Source organism: Lonchura striata, chromosome 2 (assembly GCF_046129695.1).
Source record: "Lonchura striata isolate bLonStr1 chromosome 2, bLonStr1.mat, whole genome shotgun sequence".
Taxonomy (NCBI): domain Eukaryota; kingdom Metazoa; phylum Chordata; class Aves; order Passeriformes; family Estrildidae; genus Lonchura; species Lonchura striata.
The window spans coordinates 17,848,231-17,864,016 of record NC_134604.1 but is presented as its reverse complement, the minus strand read 5'-3'; the positions used below and the strand labels follow the sequence as shown (position 1 = coordinate 17,864,016).

The 15,786-nt window shown below is 42.5% G+C and overlaps 1 protein-coding gene across 1 annotated transcript in view; it reads right to left on the bottom strand.

Annotated features, from left to right (window-relative positions):
- The window catches only part of ADAMTS5 (ADAM metallopeptidase with thrombospondin type 1 motif 5), a 149,082-nt gene that overhangs the window by 18,477 nt on the left and 114,819 nt on the right, over window positions 1-15,786 (bottom strand). The window contains exon 4 of the mRNA XM_021550158.3: window positions 10,183-10,315. Coding sequence (XP_021405833.2) covers window positions 10,183-10,315 — 133 coding nt within the window. The remainder of the gene's footprint in view (window positions 1-10,182; window positions 10,316-15,786) is intronic.

Sequence of the window (15,786 nt, the reverse complement as noted above, 5' to 3'; positions counted from 1 at the left end):
GAGTAAATAAATAAAATTAAATGCTTCTCAGGCCACTGTTCAACACAGAATATTTCATCCCAAATGGTTTGGCAAAAGCAGAGGAATCTGAAACAGGGTCATCTCCTGGAAAGTGTCAGGCTACTGAATTCACCTTTAATTAGAGAGCAGCATAACTTCTCTGCTTTACAGTGATAAATAGGGTGAGCTGAGGACACACCTCATTAGCAGCGTCTATTTTGTCATATTAAATCAGGACATTGTTCCAGTACATGACAAGAGCCAAGTCACTTACTTGGCAGACTTCAGCCTTTTGGAGGAGGAGAAGCTTCCCAAAGTATTTGTGACTGTCCCTCGTTATCTTTAAAATTTTCAAAAATAATTAAAAAACCCCATCATGACAAGGAAAGAAGCTGTACGTAGTGAATAATTTCCAAAATACATAATTCTGATTGTCGGTATTAGGGCTTCTAAATTAGCCCCCCACTGATGTTAGTGAGGATAATAGCATTAAATATAAGGATTTTAGCTCTCCATACTATTTGCCAGTTAACTTTGTATGCATGTGTCCTGGGGTGACAGACACATGAACTTATAAACACTGTGAATGCAACTCTCAAAGGATTTTATGGAGCTAAAATTCCTAATTCTTACCACAACCTAAATTTCTCCCTGCTCTAACTTTGCCTTTTAAGGACCTCTGACCAGACTTAGAAGTGATTAAAGCATATGAGAAACTCCCAATGATCCTGCAATCTGGTTTTGCATTTCATTAAAAAGAATCAAAATTCAAAACATCACTGGGCTGTGTAATCTCTAAATACTGCCTGGCTAAGTTTTGCTCCTTTTAGCACAGAACTGAGAACAGCAAAGTCCTTCAACACCTGTACCCTTTATCCTTTTGCATCCAAAACTTCCCTTCCTACTTCAAGAAGTCTCTCCGCACCACCCCTCACATGCATAAAACCCTGCTGATGTTATTACATGACATTAGGATGGTTTCTGGCATTTTCTGGTGGGGTACTTCCCTTCCAAATTTGCAAAGTTGATTCTTCAAGTGACCCTGCATGGAAGCAGAGCTCTGGAGAAAGCTGTGGACAGAAGTGAAGACTCGAGGAATACAAATCTTACAAAGAAGGCTTTTGAAAACAATGCCAATTTTAGCCCCACCCCATTTTGTACCAGTACAAACGTCAAACTGGGCTATTGAAGAAAAAAAAAAAGGCTCCCAGCAGCTGTGTAAAATGATGACTGATTGAGAATGGGTTCGTAGATTATCTGCTGTTTTCTCCTTAATGAAGCATCTTACTGGTGCTGACAGTTCCCACTGAGTGAAAATGACATAATACAATTTTACCAGCAGGATGGTGTGACAATGGTGTTTGGTTAAGTTATGCTGTAGGAATGCATGAAATGGTGAAGGAAACGGATGGAGGGGAGGCAGGGTTTGCCCTCTTGTAGCCAAGGAGGAGGTGGCTTGCTTGTAAATTCATCTCAACTCCACAAAGACCCAAGACCCAAATGGAGTGACATCCGCTCCTCACAGCTTTCCCTGCTGAAGGCCAACACCTGCTAAACAGGAAACAATACCTGCAATGGGTTCAAAAAGGACCCCTACACCTTGCAGGAATGGGGTGTATATCCCTAATACAAGGTGGGAATTCTTCAGAGAAATTATGAGAAGTCAGTTAAAACTTCCATCCTCTCTAAGGATTGTGGGAATCCAGGGCATCCCTCTGGCTGCCCTGGAAGGTCTGGGACCCTGGCAGGGGGTCAGGAACCCCCTGGACAGAGCCCCCAGAGACACTGTCTCTGATCTCTGTCCATGGAAAAGAGTTTTCAATCTTACAGGATGAATTACAAGCTCTGAGTGTTTGATATGAGTAATAATTAAGTGTGGCACGGGTGCAAAAGTAAAATTTTAGGATTCTAGATTAGGGGTCCAAAGGGCACAAGATGGAGGAAATTGGGTGTGACTTGTCCTTTTTCTCCTTCTTCATGCCCTCCATGTTTCACTGGAGTGTTGGCATTTTTCTGTTGGTTTAGGCTGGGGACACAGTGTTCAACGTAGGTGACAGATATTGGCACGTTATTGTAAATCCAGCCCAGGGAGTTTCTGGTATTTAATGTTTGTAACATCCCACTGAGGGCAGAGCCCCACACGCTGCCCTGCAGGACAGAGCTGGGCAGGGCAGCAGAACATGTTAGAGATAAACAGAATAAACAACCCTGAAACCAGCACAGACCAATTATGGCTTCTGCTTTGGCAGCGGGGCAGAAAGACAGAGACTTTCTACAATCTCAGAATCATCAATACCTCAGATTCTGACAAAGGATCAGGACACAAGAGCCCTGCGGGGAAAGCAGGAGTTCACCAGAGCTGTGCTCTATGTGTGGTGAAGCAGCTCTCTTATTCCCAGGAACACTGGGAAGCAAACCAGAATCACAGAATATCCTGAGCTGGAGGGAACCCACAAGGATCATCCAAGTCCAGCTCCTAGCCCTGCACACAGGACAGCCCCAAGAATCCCACCCTGTGCCTGAGAGCATTGTCCAAATGCTTCTTGGAGTCTGGATATTTCTGGGTTTTCCTAATATACAGTTCTAGACGATCTGCAGAGGTTCTCTGAGTGAACAGCATGCAAAATTACTGTACTGTCACACATTTTTCACTGGTGTTTCATGCATTAGAAACAAGAAAACAAAATATCCACAACGTACAGCAAGCCAACTCCAGGCTTTGCTAAAGCACAAACCAAGGTGGGTCTCCTGGAAAAAAGCCACCAATCCCTGCTTATGGACAAGAACTTGGACAGCATGTCAAAGAGCTGTTCTTGCACTCCCTCTGACCACAGGAGGCATGCAAGGTGACACAGCAGGCTGAAAAATGCTGCAGGCATTGTAATTTGTTTTCTCAGAGGAGCTCAGCTCGGATGAAGCACATGTTTGCCAGTGAGGTCATGCCTTTCACCCCATTTGCAGCTGGGACAACTGGGGAGCAAAAGAAGGTCAGATTTGCCCCAGGTTCCCCTGTGAGTCAGTGGCTCTCGTGGGATCAGGGTTCAGGAAGCTCCTGGCTCAATATTCCTTGGGCTAAGCCCAGACCTTCTGCATCAGCCTCCTGCTCTCCCCTTGGCTAAACAAAGATTGCATGTGGGAACTCTGTCAAAATAAAACCATTTCTTCTGGCACAGGCTGTTTTTCTAGCTCCAGTGAGTTTCTGACTCCTTCTTAAGAACTTCATGGTGTTATCACTCAGGAATCCTCTTGAAGTCATGATGGACCTAAGCAATAACAATTAATTAAACAGAAGTGATTTGAACACAAGCTTACCAAAAAATGGGATAAAATATAAAACTAGCCATTCCACTTTTTTTTTATTCTTGAACTTTATGTACACTTTTCTTTGACTGGTATCAGCTACTTATGAAAGAAAAATAATTAAAAAAAATAACTCTCTCTTTTAAATCTCCAGCCCAGAGGCAGGTTTTAATATTTCGGGCTTAAAAGAGTTCTTCAGACTCAATGAAACAATAGTCTGGAGTGCAGCTTCTTCTCAGGAGCAGACATTAAAAAAAAAGGCCCAATAAGATATTCACCCACCAGAGCTGCAGACTTTACACAAAACAAACCTGTGCTGAGCTGGCTTATTGTAATAGACTTGTGGGAGATCACAGACTCATCACCCCTATCAGACAGGCAATTCCCAGGCAAGGCTCTGCCCAGGCAATCCTGAGACCACTGTGTCCACACAGACTTAAATAATCATTAAAAAGATGTGGCCTTGGAGGTCCACAGTGCACCAATTAATGGGGCATGTAGAAGAGAAATATTCATTTTAATGAAGAAGCAGGAGATGGTGACACCTATTTCACACCTGTTCAACTCAGGAGCTTGGAAAGAACATAATTCACAGCAGCTCACAGTAAATGAATGAATCTGTGGGAGTACACAGTGCAAGAATGTAAAAATTGCATTGTCTGCTGCATGGGAAGTCTCCCCCACAAAAACTACATTATTGGATTGGTATTATCTAGCTGCCAAGGAGGAAAGCAATCCCTACTTTACCTGCAGTCTGGAAGGCTGGAGGCCCTGGCTGAACACTGAATTTCTTTTAGGATCATAAAATCAGAGATCACTTAGATTAGTTGGAAAAAACCATTGTGCACAACCATAAACCTAACACTGCCAAATCCACCACTAAACCATGACTGTAACATATTTTTTGATAATGACTGCTGTGAAATATTAGGCAAAACACAGAGTTTTACAGTTTGCTTTAAGCACCATGTCTGCTGCAGGTGGACCGATGCTATATTTTATATAACATTACAAGTTAATAAAAATATTACTGGGCAAGCCAAGAATTTTTATTCAAAATTTTAATCAACAACCTTTTAGATGTTTGCTTTTTGAGGCATCAGTTTAATTTTCTGCCCCACCTTCAGCTCTTGTGAAGACTTTGCTTTGTCTGCCCACCTTTCCCCTTAATCACAAGGGGTATGCTCATGAAGGCTTAATTTGAGAGCTTTTGCAAGAAGAAGTTAAGATAGAACTTTGAAAAAAAAGGTTCAAAGAGGAGGAATCAAGCAATTTTCCTGATGTATGTCAGCAGAGAAGACTTGGATGAGTGTATTCTCTGTTATTTTTTGTTGTTTTAAGAAAGCAAATCTGCCTAATTACGATTACCTGGATATTTGCCTAAACTTCATCTGTCATGAAAGAAACCTAATATGAGACTCACAACCTCCACTGTTTTTCTCATGTGGCTGTGAGACTCTGTGCCCTTGGCAAGGTATCCCCCTTGAAATGAAAGGCTCCAGGAGATTTGTAGCTGTCAGGTCTGAAGCTTGTCTTTATCTGCTTTATCTTGACAGCCTTGAAATCAAAGGGCTGCATGTTCAGCAGAACATGGCAAAGGAAAGACTGCTGTCTTTAGTTACTTTTGAGTGTACACAAAATGAGCACATGTGGTAAAACAAGGAGTGGGAGGATTTTTTTGTCTCTTCTGCGGACATCAAAAGACTCCTTTAAGTATCACACACACTGTTCTCAGTTTCATTTGTTACTGAAGGAGTCAGAATCAGAGTTTGCTGTAAGTTAGACATGGTATTCCTTCCTCAGTGGCCTGCAGCTCAAACACAGCTCAGGCTCTGAATGAGCAGCTCCAATCCATCCAGAATTCATGGGATTCTGATTTATTTCAATGAACTACCTAAGCAGAGATGCCAGGAGCAATACTTCACTTCTAAAATTTTTTTTTACAGAAAATTATGCTCTCTAATGCATTTTGCTAATGGTGCTCGTGACACTTTTGTCCTCAGTGGTGACAGAGGCCACAGAATGATGCCATGCTGGAAAAGATCTGCTACCAAACTCATTACTTAAAATATGAAGAAAATTCTTGGCTGTGAAGGCAGAGAGGCCCTGGCACAGAAAAGCTGTGCCTGCCCCATCCCTGCAAGTGTCCAAGGCCAACTTGAAGCAACCTGGAATAGTGGAAGGTGTCCCTGCCCATGGCAGGGGGTGGGATGGATCATTTCTAAGGCCCCTTCCAAGACAAACCATTCCATGATTTTCTAGTTTTAGTTTCTGTGCAGCACCTTGGTTTCAGGCATCACACAGCCCAGCTGTGGAGGATGTTGTGATACCTCCTCATTACCACAGAAGATGATGCTGAGCAGAGACCTTGAAAGGGCATCCTGTGCATCCCTCTGCCCTGGGCTAGGATCAGCATCCCCTGAGCCACAGCTGCTTTAGCCAGATGGCTCCTGTGAACCTCCAGAATAGGAGCCTCCCCAAGCACCTCACTTCTGCCCTCAACTGTCCTGCTCAGATGATTTTGGCCAATGCTTAAAGCAAATCTCCCCTGCTGCGATTTCAGGCCATTACCCCTTGTGCTGTCCCAGGTGGACATGGGGAATGATTTATTATGCAAATTTCTGCGGCAATTTTTTAAATGTATTTGAAGACTGCTTTTATCCCACCCTTTGGCCTTCCCTCCCCAAAAGTCACATGTGAAAGATAAAAGGAAACTAATGAACAAAGGTTTAATTAGCTCCACTCAGCAATGCTAAAGCTATAGCCTAAAAATAAAATACTTGGAAAGAACATCAGTAAACCGTATTAGGACAGAAGGAGTAACTGCATGCCAGAGTGTTTGTGTAACAGAGGAACATTGCAAAAGGTCAAATGGACATTATCACTGAGAAAAAAAAGCTGTATTGCCTCTTTTTTTAAAAGTAAGTTTCTCAAGATTGATGGAAAGAACAAAGACAAATATAATTTAAAATGCTAGACCCATGTAACTCCCACTGAGCTGAACTGGAGCTTTGCCTGCTTGAAGGCTGCAGGAAGGCTGCTTTTGTACTTGAGGACCAGATCAAAACTCATGAGACTCTAAATCAAAACTCAGGTTTAATTCGTGGCTTTCCCTGGGATTCCCTTTGTGATTTGGGGAAATTTCCTATTGATAAAACAAGCAGTAGGTCCACTTAGATCCCCGTGAACTCTTCTCATTTTTCTTTCATAGATGGCAAACTGTTTAGGGTGTGGTATGGTTGTGCCAAAGCACAGTGGGAATCCAGCACAAACTTCTGACCATGACTGTACCTCAAAACACAGCACCAGGCTGCAAAACATGGGTACATCCCATCACAAAATATGTCAAATGTAATTCCAGCTGACTGACTGTGCCTGTTGCTGATGCTAGATCATGCTGATCTTCACTTGTTTATAATTCAGCATTGTCAAAGTAACAAATCTTTGATTCAAATGTCCAGAGTATTAAGAATGCAAATCTCATTGTTTTTGCTTCCTGATGGTTATTTTAATAAGGGACACATGGAGAAGCAATGTAGTGCTGCCCTATGAAAGACATTAAATAATTGTTAAGATTATGAGCAATCTCAGGCTCTTTAATGCTCTTCTCCACATGTCCCCAAGAGGCAGGGAAGTGCATGAACCAAGGAAATATCATTTTTTTGCAGACAGCTGGCTGCTGATAACAAAGGCTTGGAGAATGCCTACATACTGTTCCTAAGTTCAGACAGCTCTGCAGAGCTGTGGAGGTGTAGTTGAAGGAGCTGCTAGAAGTAAAAAAGAAGCATCCATATGCCACAACACGGTGATGAGTTCAGGAAAGAATCCTGAGAAGGGGTTATTTTTGAGAAAATGAAGCTACTGCTGTCCCAACTGACAGCAGCATGTCCTCTGCTAGAAAATAACCAGATATGGATTTACTGTTGGTGGCTGGATGTCTTGGCAGGCTGTGATTTCAGAGTAATATTTATGGCAGCACTGCTCCCCTGTATTCTGAGCAGAAACTGGCTTAACTGGCTTACCACATTCAAAGTTAGAAGGTTTCTTTCTGGTTTTTTGTTGCATTATCCTAGTTTTTTTTTCCATTTGACATTGGAGACAAGCTATTACTGATTTTCCTACGTACAAGCAGGACAAAATTTAGGTCCTACCTTATCAAACTTTATATATAAAGATCTCCACCTCTTATTGCCAGCTAATCAGTTGTACCAAGAATTTGGTTGCATATACTCCTTCCTGTGCTCTCCTTTACAGGCCTGTGGAGGGTTTGCCTGTTGCTGCTTGTTCATTCTCCCCCCCTCAAAAACTATTGGTCAAAATCCATCTATTTTATCTGGAAGAAATAAAACAAACATCTCCCACATGATGTGGCAGAAACCCTGGCAACAGAAGCAGCAGGTTTGTTGTGCAGCAAAGCTGCTTTTTGTCTTCCTGTGCACCAATCCTGGGCTGTGCATCCTCCTCTGTCGGGTTGAGCTGCAGTTCAATTTACTTTGGTTGCCTTCCAGAGAAAGACTCTGAGCCTGGAAAATGCTATTGGATCCTTCAGAGGGAAAGCAAGAGCGTTCAGATCCCCTGGAAGTCACAGTGAGGATCAAGTCCATGCTAAAGATGCTGCATCTGCTCCCATGCACAAAAACCACTGAGTGACTCTGCTTCAGCCAGTAGCTCACCTTGACCTTCCAACTGACAGGAAAAAACATTTCGGGCTCAGAGCATCCCCTCTGACTGAAGAACTGAGCCACTGTAAAATTAAAGCTACACCCTGCCCACAGGACAGGGGGAACTTGGAGATTTCTGGACTGCAGGAGGAAATCTGGTCTCCAAATAAAATATAGCAAGGTTTTCCCCAAAGTGCTTAACTAAAGGGTATTGATGCCACACTTTTATTTTTCATCCTTTTTTGACCTTTGATTTAATATAAGTACTCAAGCAATTTTAGCTGTTTTCTTCTCAGCTTCTCCCACTTCAGGCCACACACACAAAGATCATTCTGTGACTTGACACCCCTCCTTTCTTAAAAACTTCTGGTGAGGAGGAAAAAAAAAGAGGATGTTATTTTAAACAGCCTCAAACTAGAGGTTTTATGTCCATTAGGCTTCTTATTTATTCACTTCAATTCATGCCTTTTTTACATTGAAAATTATAGTTTTAAGAGATTCTTGTAAATGCCTTGGTATGAAAATGGCCTTTCTCCAAAATGTGCTTCTAGATCACTAAAAATAATTCACTTTTGCTTGTATTTTCTCTGTGTGGAATTCAAAGTAACTATGTGAGCGTTTGCTGCTCATCCCTATCTTTATTGATCTGTGTTCTTTCATTTTTACTCTACCTAAAAATGTATTTATTGCTGATAAAATGGCAGGAAAGACAATGCTCTCTTCTTCACACACCAGATCCATCAAGAAAAGGGCTCCTCACCCAACCCTGCCCACTGCCCCTCAGAAGAGACATCACTTCTGGGTGCAAGGGATACCAAGCACTCTGGCTTTGAATGACAGGTTAAGTTTCCCATTTAACACATCCCAGACTTGTGATGGCTCATTCACAGCATCCACATCCACATCTCATGTGAATCTGTCTTTCTACACTGCTGTAGCTCTCTCTAAATTCACTAAATTAGTGATTCCAGAGGACTTTTTCTTTTGTTGTGACATCACTGTTTACTAAAACAAAATTTCTGCTTTGGAGACTCATCCTGCCACAGTATTTGATGCTTTCATGCAATGCCTGAGTGTACATACTTCTCATGTACTAGTGATGCAATTATTTTGCAGAGCTATAGGAGAAGCAGGGTTAGGATCACTTGTCACTGAAGAGTGAGGTCATTTTCCATCCTTGGTGACCTCTGTTTCCTCAGCCATATGTATAAGACACTCAAATCTCAGGCTCCACCTGCAAACTCCTTGAAAATGGAACCACTGCAATGATACTCCCAAAGCAAACATTACTATGGTTTGGCACGAGGTACAAGGCAATTCAGCAACTGGCTCTCTGTGAAAGTTCTCCTTTCCTTGTTATTTCCTTCCAAGAATATTTTTTTAAAAAAAGAAAAAGAAAGCAACACTCTCCCACTTTCAAACTGCTGTTCACTCCCCAAAGCGAACAGATCTTATAGCAAATGTGTTTCCAGTAAACACAGTTCACAAAACATCAGTAAATTAAACATGATCAAGATGGCAGCATCTCTCTAGAAGGGTTATATCATGACATAATAAATAATAACTAATATCCCAGAACATAAACTTTCTTCTGGCACTAATTCTATTTTAAACCCTTCTGAAGGGTACATGCAAAGCTCCTAATTTAACTGCTGTCCACTGACATGGAAACTGAAACAAAGCTAAATAGGTTTTGTGACCAAACCTTTATCACATAAATATTATTTCACTTATTACAGAATTTAAACTGAATTTCTGTACACTTACAAAGATACTGGAATTATGTTGGGTTTTTGTCACAAAAGCTTTTCTCTCCAGGTAATATAAAGAAAAAAGCTTCCTAACAGCAGCGGGTGCAACAAGTTGAAAAATGTGACTTATTTTCCAATAAATAAGCATATGCAAATTACAATAGATGGGCCAAAAGCTTTCTCAGGAGGGCGATACATTGACATCTCTGAGCAGTAGCAGCAGCCTTTGAATTTTCACTTCAAGTGCTGCTTAGAAAGGCCACTGTCAGGGAGGAAACACCTACTGTGCGCCTTCCCCTGCCTTCTGATCCCTTATTAGTTAACCCTGAAGTGCATATGTACACAGCCCTAATCCCCAGGCGGGGCTCTGGGCCGGGGGAAATCTGGAATTAATTGCAGGGTATTTTGGTTCCTAATGCAGCTGTTGGGAGTGTTTGGCTTGGCAGGGGAACAGAAAAGGCACCGCATACCAATTTCGTGAGCCACCGTAAAAGCTGCGTGGAGGCCGTCGTCTTCAATCACCGCGCAGCTGCGCTCGGGGGAGCAGATGGTCCCAACGTCTGCCATTCCCAGGGTATCACAGGAATGATGCCCACATAAATCCTGCCCAGGAAGGGAAAAAGAAAAATTAAAAAAAAAGGGAAAATAAAAATCATTACAATCAACTTTTACACCCAGCGGTAACAACCGGTTAAAGGCGCCTTTGCCAATGGCAGGGCCTGGATGAAAATGTCAGTGTAAAGTTCCAGCTAGAGATACTAAAAGCACAGCAAGGCAATCCCTGGTAAGGTCAGCGGGAGTATTTCCATGGACTTTAACAGGTTTTGGATATGTTCTGCAGCTAATTTTTGTTAGTTGAATTTGTATTTCTGTGATGTTCACAATTGCATTGAGATAAGTACTCAAAAAATGCTGTGGAAGCATTCCCTCACTGACAATAAAACCAGAAAATTATCTTTATTTACAGAAGGTAAACCAAGGCCCAGAGAAAGCTTCAGCTTCCTGATCAGTCCTTGAACCAGAGAACACCTTTCTGTTCTGAAACCAATCCTATATTCTGAATTAACAAAAATGAGATTGCTACATGTGAAACCTTATTCCACATCTGCCAAGCAGTACAATTACTAGTGTGTTACCCAATAATATACCAAGTATTTTGCAATTATCAGAGATTGCTGAGAGTCAGTGATATGAGAGTGCAAAATCCCAATAACTTAACCACTTCTCCCACATGCAGATAGATAGGTGCTACCAGGCAGGTAGCATCAGGTTTTGTCTTTCAGCTTTGGTCAGACATTGTGTTTTTCTCTCCAGCAGTAATTTCTCCATGCTTCTGTTGAAGCAGAGGGAAGAATATTAGTGTGCATGTGCATATATACACATTTTTTGGATGAGAAGGAAAAGCAGGGGCCATGCCATTTGTAACACTTCAACATTTCATTTTGGTTGAATGAAATTGTCATTTTCAAGGCATGACAAATGTTATTATCAAAATGATCAAAGAGCACTTTTCCCCTTCATTTTCAAGATTCTCTTCTTACCTTCAGATCTCTTTCTACAAGGGCTTCCTTTTATGAAGCCTTTCATAATTAATCCACATGAATAACAGACACCTTGTAGGAGGCTTCAGAGCAACAGTGTTCACTGATTATGACAGGTTAGGCAAACCTGGAAAAGCACAGGATTCAAATCCCACTGAAGTCAAAGAAAGCCACACCTAGTGCACAGATACTGTGACAGAGCATCTCTTTACAAACACACAAAAAGAAAGAAAAAAGGTGTTTTTTTCCCAACAAAGATAATTTTCAAGCTAAAAATATAAATCAGTATTACATATATGGAGGAGAAATTTCTGGCTCAGTTTTGGCTTCCAAGAAAGTGTCATTGGGACAAGAAGACACTGTCTTAAGCTCGATGTTTTGGTTGCACATTGAGGAAGAATTTCTTCCCAGAGAGGGTGATTAGATATTGGAAGGGGCTGCCCAGCAAGGTGGTGGAGTCCCCAAACTGGAGGTGTTTAAGTAAAGACTGGATGTGCTATGGTCTAGCACATGGTGGTTAGACTCAATGGTCTCAGAGGTTATTTCCAACATGATTGATCCTGTCCTTCTGTGATGGAGCAATGTGACCTGAATCCACACAAGCAGCTGAACTGAATTCTCACACAAGTACCAAAAAGCAAATAAATCAGACAGAAAGCAGCTTACTTAGGAGGGCTAGACAGGTTGAGAGTGCCAAAACAGTATAAACTCTGTTAATTCAGGCTTTGTCTCTGCATGCAGATTCTATGTCACTCGGTCTTTTCTTATATTTGGGTGTCATTATTACATAGGTACTGACATCAGTGCTGCTTCCAGCATGGCACAATAATGCCAGCAGCACCCAAATGCCTCATGCCACTCAGGATTTACTCCCATTTGCACACAAGAAGCAGCTACACTGGGAATTTACACCAGCAGACACAACCAGACTTCAAAACTATTCACTAAGTTTGATGACACAAATGTAACTAAAAAAATAAAATTTTTCTAAGCAGGCAATCTTGTAAACTTTCACAGAGCTAATTCTAATGGGATGTGTGGAGCATGGAACATTAGGGCAGAGATGTTACCTCTCACCTCAGCATTTCAAAAGCTGTGCACAGGACTGCATTACAATGTCTTCCCTAGATATCAAGGCTGGTCCTAGAAAATCCCACAGCTGCAAAGACATGATTCTGCAAACTGCTGATATGCCAGATCACCTAGCTCCTCCAGTTCCCCATGGACAGCTGGCAATCAGGTATCCTCAGATGACGTGGGACCAGCCATCCCCAGAAAGGAGAAGAGTGCCCACTCTGGGGTCAGAAAGTGTGGGCAGTGCTCCAGCAAAGCCCTGGTCCCTCAGTCCCCCGTGGCCACCTCCCTGTGGCCCCCCAGCAGCTGGTGTGGGAGTTCTGTGGCCGCTGCCAAATCCCAGCTGGGAAGCAGCAGAGGGGCTTGTCAAGGATTCTGAGAACAAGGTCAGGAAATATTTTATGGCATCAGCTCCTTTGTCAGAAGCTGTTATGAGGATGTCTGTGGGTTGCCCATCTGTTGCTGGAGCAGGGCATGCCATGGCTGTGCTTTGAGCAGAGCATGGATTGAGCATCCTGGTTTTCCCTGCCAATTCCAGCCCTTGGTGGCTGCCTGAGGATGCTCATATGCAGCCAAGGCTGACATTATCAATAATCATTTAGGCAGATTACTGAGGGCTCCTCTATGTTGTCATTGTCTCATTCACTGCTTTACTTCTCCTGCCTCTGTATGATTTGAACTGGAATATATTTCTATATATTTCTAAAACCAGAACTGCAGCCTTTCAAGTGGCATCTCTGAGACAAGTATTCTGAAAAGTTTCCTTTTGGGTCAACTCACCAATACCAGCTTCCAAACAGCTTGACTGCAAGTGATGTTACTGAAAATCCTGTTTAGCCATCAAACACTGGCTATGGATTATTCATTACCAGAATCAATAGTTACATTTGTTTTTTGCTTTCCTGGGCAGTCCTGGAAAGCAGTCTACTACTTTCATGAAGTAAACTTTCTGGGAGTACAGTAGAAGGTTTCATTTCCCTGGAAAATATTTTAACTTTTTGTTAAAAATAGGCTTCAATGTAATTACGCAATCTTAAAAAATCTGTGTGGGTAGCCTCAGCTTTTCATACTCTGAATAAAACATGAGGAAAGAGGGGACTCGTGATACATAAAATCAGTTTCTAATGATTACTTCACTCTGGGTTTTTTAAATTCTACTAGAAAGTTAATCAGCTACTCAGATCTGGATGCTCAACTGCCTTGAAACAGTGGCACCAGTGTAAAACAAAGTTTTTTGATATTTCTAAAGAAGGAAAGCAGCTCGGCCCTTGATTTACTTTACAGTAGTTTCAAAACATAAGAATGACAAGGAAATGCATTTGCTGTGCAGGAGGCAAGTGATGTTAAGACTTAAACTTTGGCAAAGGCTTAGTAAAACTAAGCTGTACATCACAAGTCTAGTAGTTAATTAGACAGCGCATTAGAGGCCAGGTTTTCTTGGCATCCTAAATCCATCAGGAACAGCTGGCTGACTGCCATGTATACATGGCCTTGTTGTGAAGGGAGGTAGGTAACTATCACCATGTCCTGGCTGGGAGTTCATTTCACCTGAAATGTGTTCTACAGTAGGTTTCAAAACAAGAATAAACTGTTTAGTGAAACCTGGTATTAGGTCAGAGCCCATTGACCAGATCCAAAACGCAATGTGAGCACCAACGTGGACACTTTGGTGGGATTTAAAGACAGAAAAACATGTCCTTAGGTCTTTTGAGCTACCTACCCCTCACAGGGCTTGTAGTTTGGGATCCTGTGGGATCCCAAAGTGCCACAGTTCCACAGTCTGGAACGGCTGGGCACTCAGCAGATGTTTCATTCAGATGTTTCTCCACCTCTTGCCCTGAGGTAACCGACACTACAGTGCTTCTCAGACCAGAATGAGAGGAACCCACAGGATGAGGCTTTGTGCAGGCCAAGCTGCACATCACCTTCTTGTGAAGCACAGCTAAAATCTTTACAGTTCTGTTAACTTGTTCTTCTGGTCCCTTTGCAACAGCTCATCAGCTCAAGCCTTTTCCCAGTAAGAACGTGATCCAGCTACAAATTCCTTCCAGGGACGAGGCCAAAAAGAAATATCTTTCTTCGGAGAGCGCTTTATGGTCTACACCAGGCTCCTGCCAAGCTCACAGGGAGCTGTGGCTCCTCCTGGAGCAGCCCCTGAGCCCAAGGTTTCCCTAGCCCAGGCTGCAGCTCAGGTGCAGTCAGTGAAGGGACCCAATTTTTGCTCCCTGCTGCTCATCCCTTTTCTTTCCCACTGAACAGCCTGTGGTAAATCCTCTCCGTGCTTGAGGAACCCAGACCACCTTGCTCCAAGTGCTGCGCTCCACTCAGCGGCTTCAGCTCATGATTCCTCTCGTTCTCACCATATGAATTACTCACTAAACAGTGACAGACCTTTGGTCAGAGGGGTGGAAAGTTTCCTTAACACCTGGAACAGCTTACAACCTCCTGGTTAAGGACATCTCCTGGGAGGTGGGCCATACAGACCTAAAATCCCTGCAGCAGAGGAAGGAATTAAGCACGACTTTCCAACTTCCTGCAGCAGTGTTCCCACCGCAGGCCTGGGCAGGGAGGGTGGGGTGAGGTGGTGTTAGGAACACACACATCCACCCTCCCATGAGCTCCTCTGCAAAGTAGGTGAACTTTCACTGATGTCACAGCAACCTAGAATGGCACACGTGGTTTAAAATGTCATGTTCACATAAGCAGAAAGGATCCTGGGTGAGGAAAGGCTCATTGGGCTACTGCTCTGTCCTCCCCTGGCCATTATTTTGAGAGGGTGGCCAAAGCCTGGTTACCTTCTGAGGAAAACCACAATGGTGATACCTGCCAAAACAAAACCCAAATGTAATTTCCCCAGTAGTTTAGTTTAAAAACTGAGGTGATTTGCTTTTGGGGTTTATATGATAAATATGAGCCTGGGGCTTCAACATTTGAAAAAAAAAAACCCAACCCACAGCAGTTATGCAAACTACAGGTTATTTAAAATACTGACAAAATGCACATAAAGCATTTGGAAGGAGGAGTTGCATGGGGAGGAGAAGTTTCAGTTATGAAACTGGTGAGTGATGATCAAGAAAAAATGTGTGATTTAACCTGCCTAAGCCACAGTTCCTTTGTGGGAAAACTCCACACCATCTCTCCAGATGAGGGTAATTCAAACTTCTCCTCTATCAGTTATGTCCCACTTTGTTTTTCTTAGCGACATTATTTAAATGTATCTGATGTGCAACAAAGCTGGTGAAAACACTATGAAACTGGTATACACATCACACTACAATTTCTTCAGATTAATAATAATTAACAGTGAAATATATTGTATTGACCATTGGTACAGTGACTTGTTTTACTGCTAGGGCACAATAATTGTTGGGAGATGATAACAGAGAAAATAAAAAAAATATGAGAAGGAAAGAAGTGGAGCCAAAGAAAGCATGTGCTCTGTGCAGTGAAATTATCATC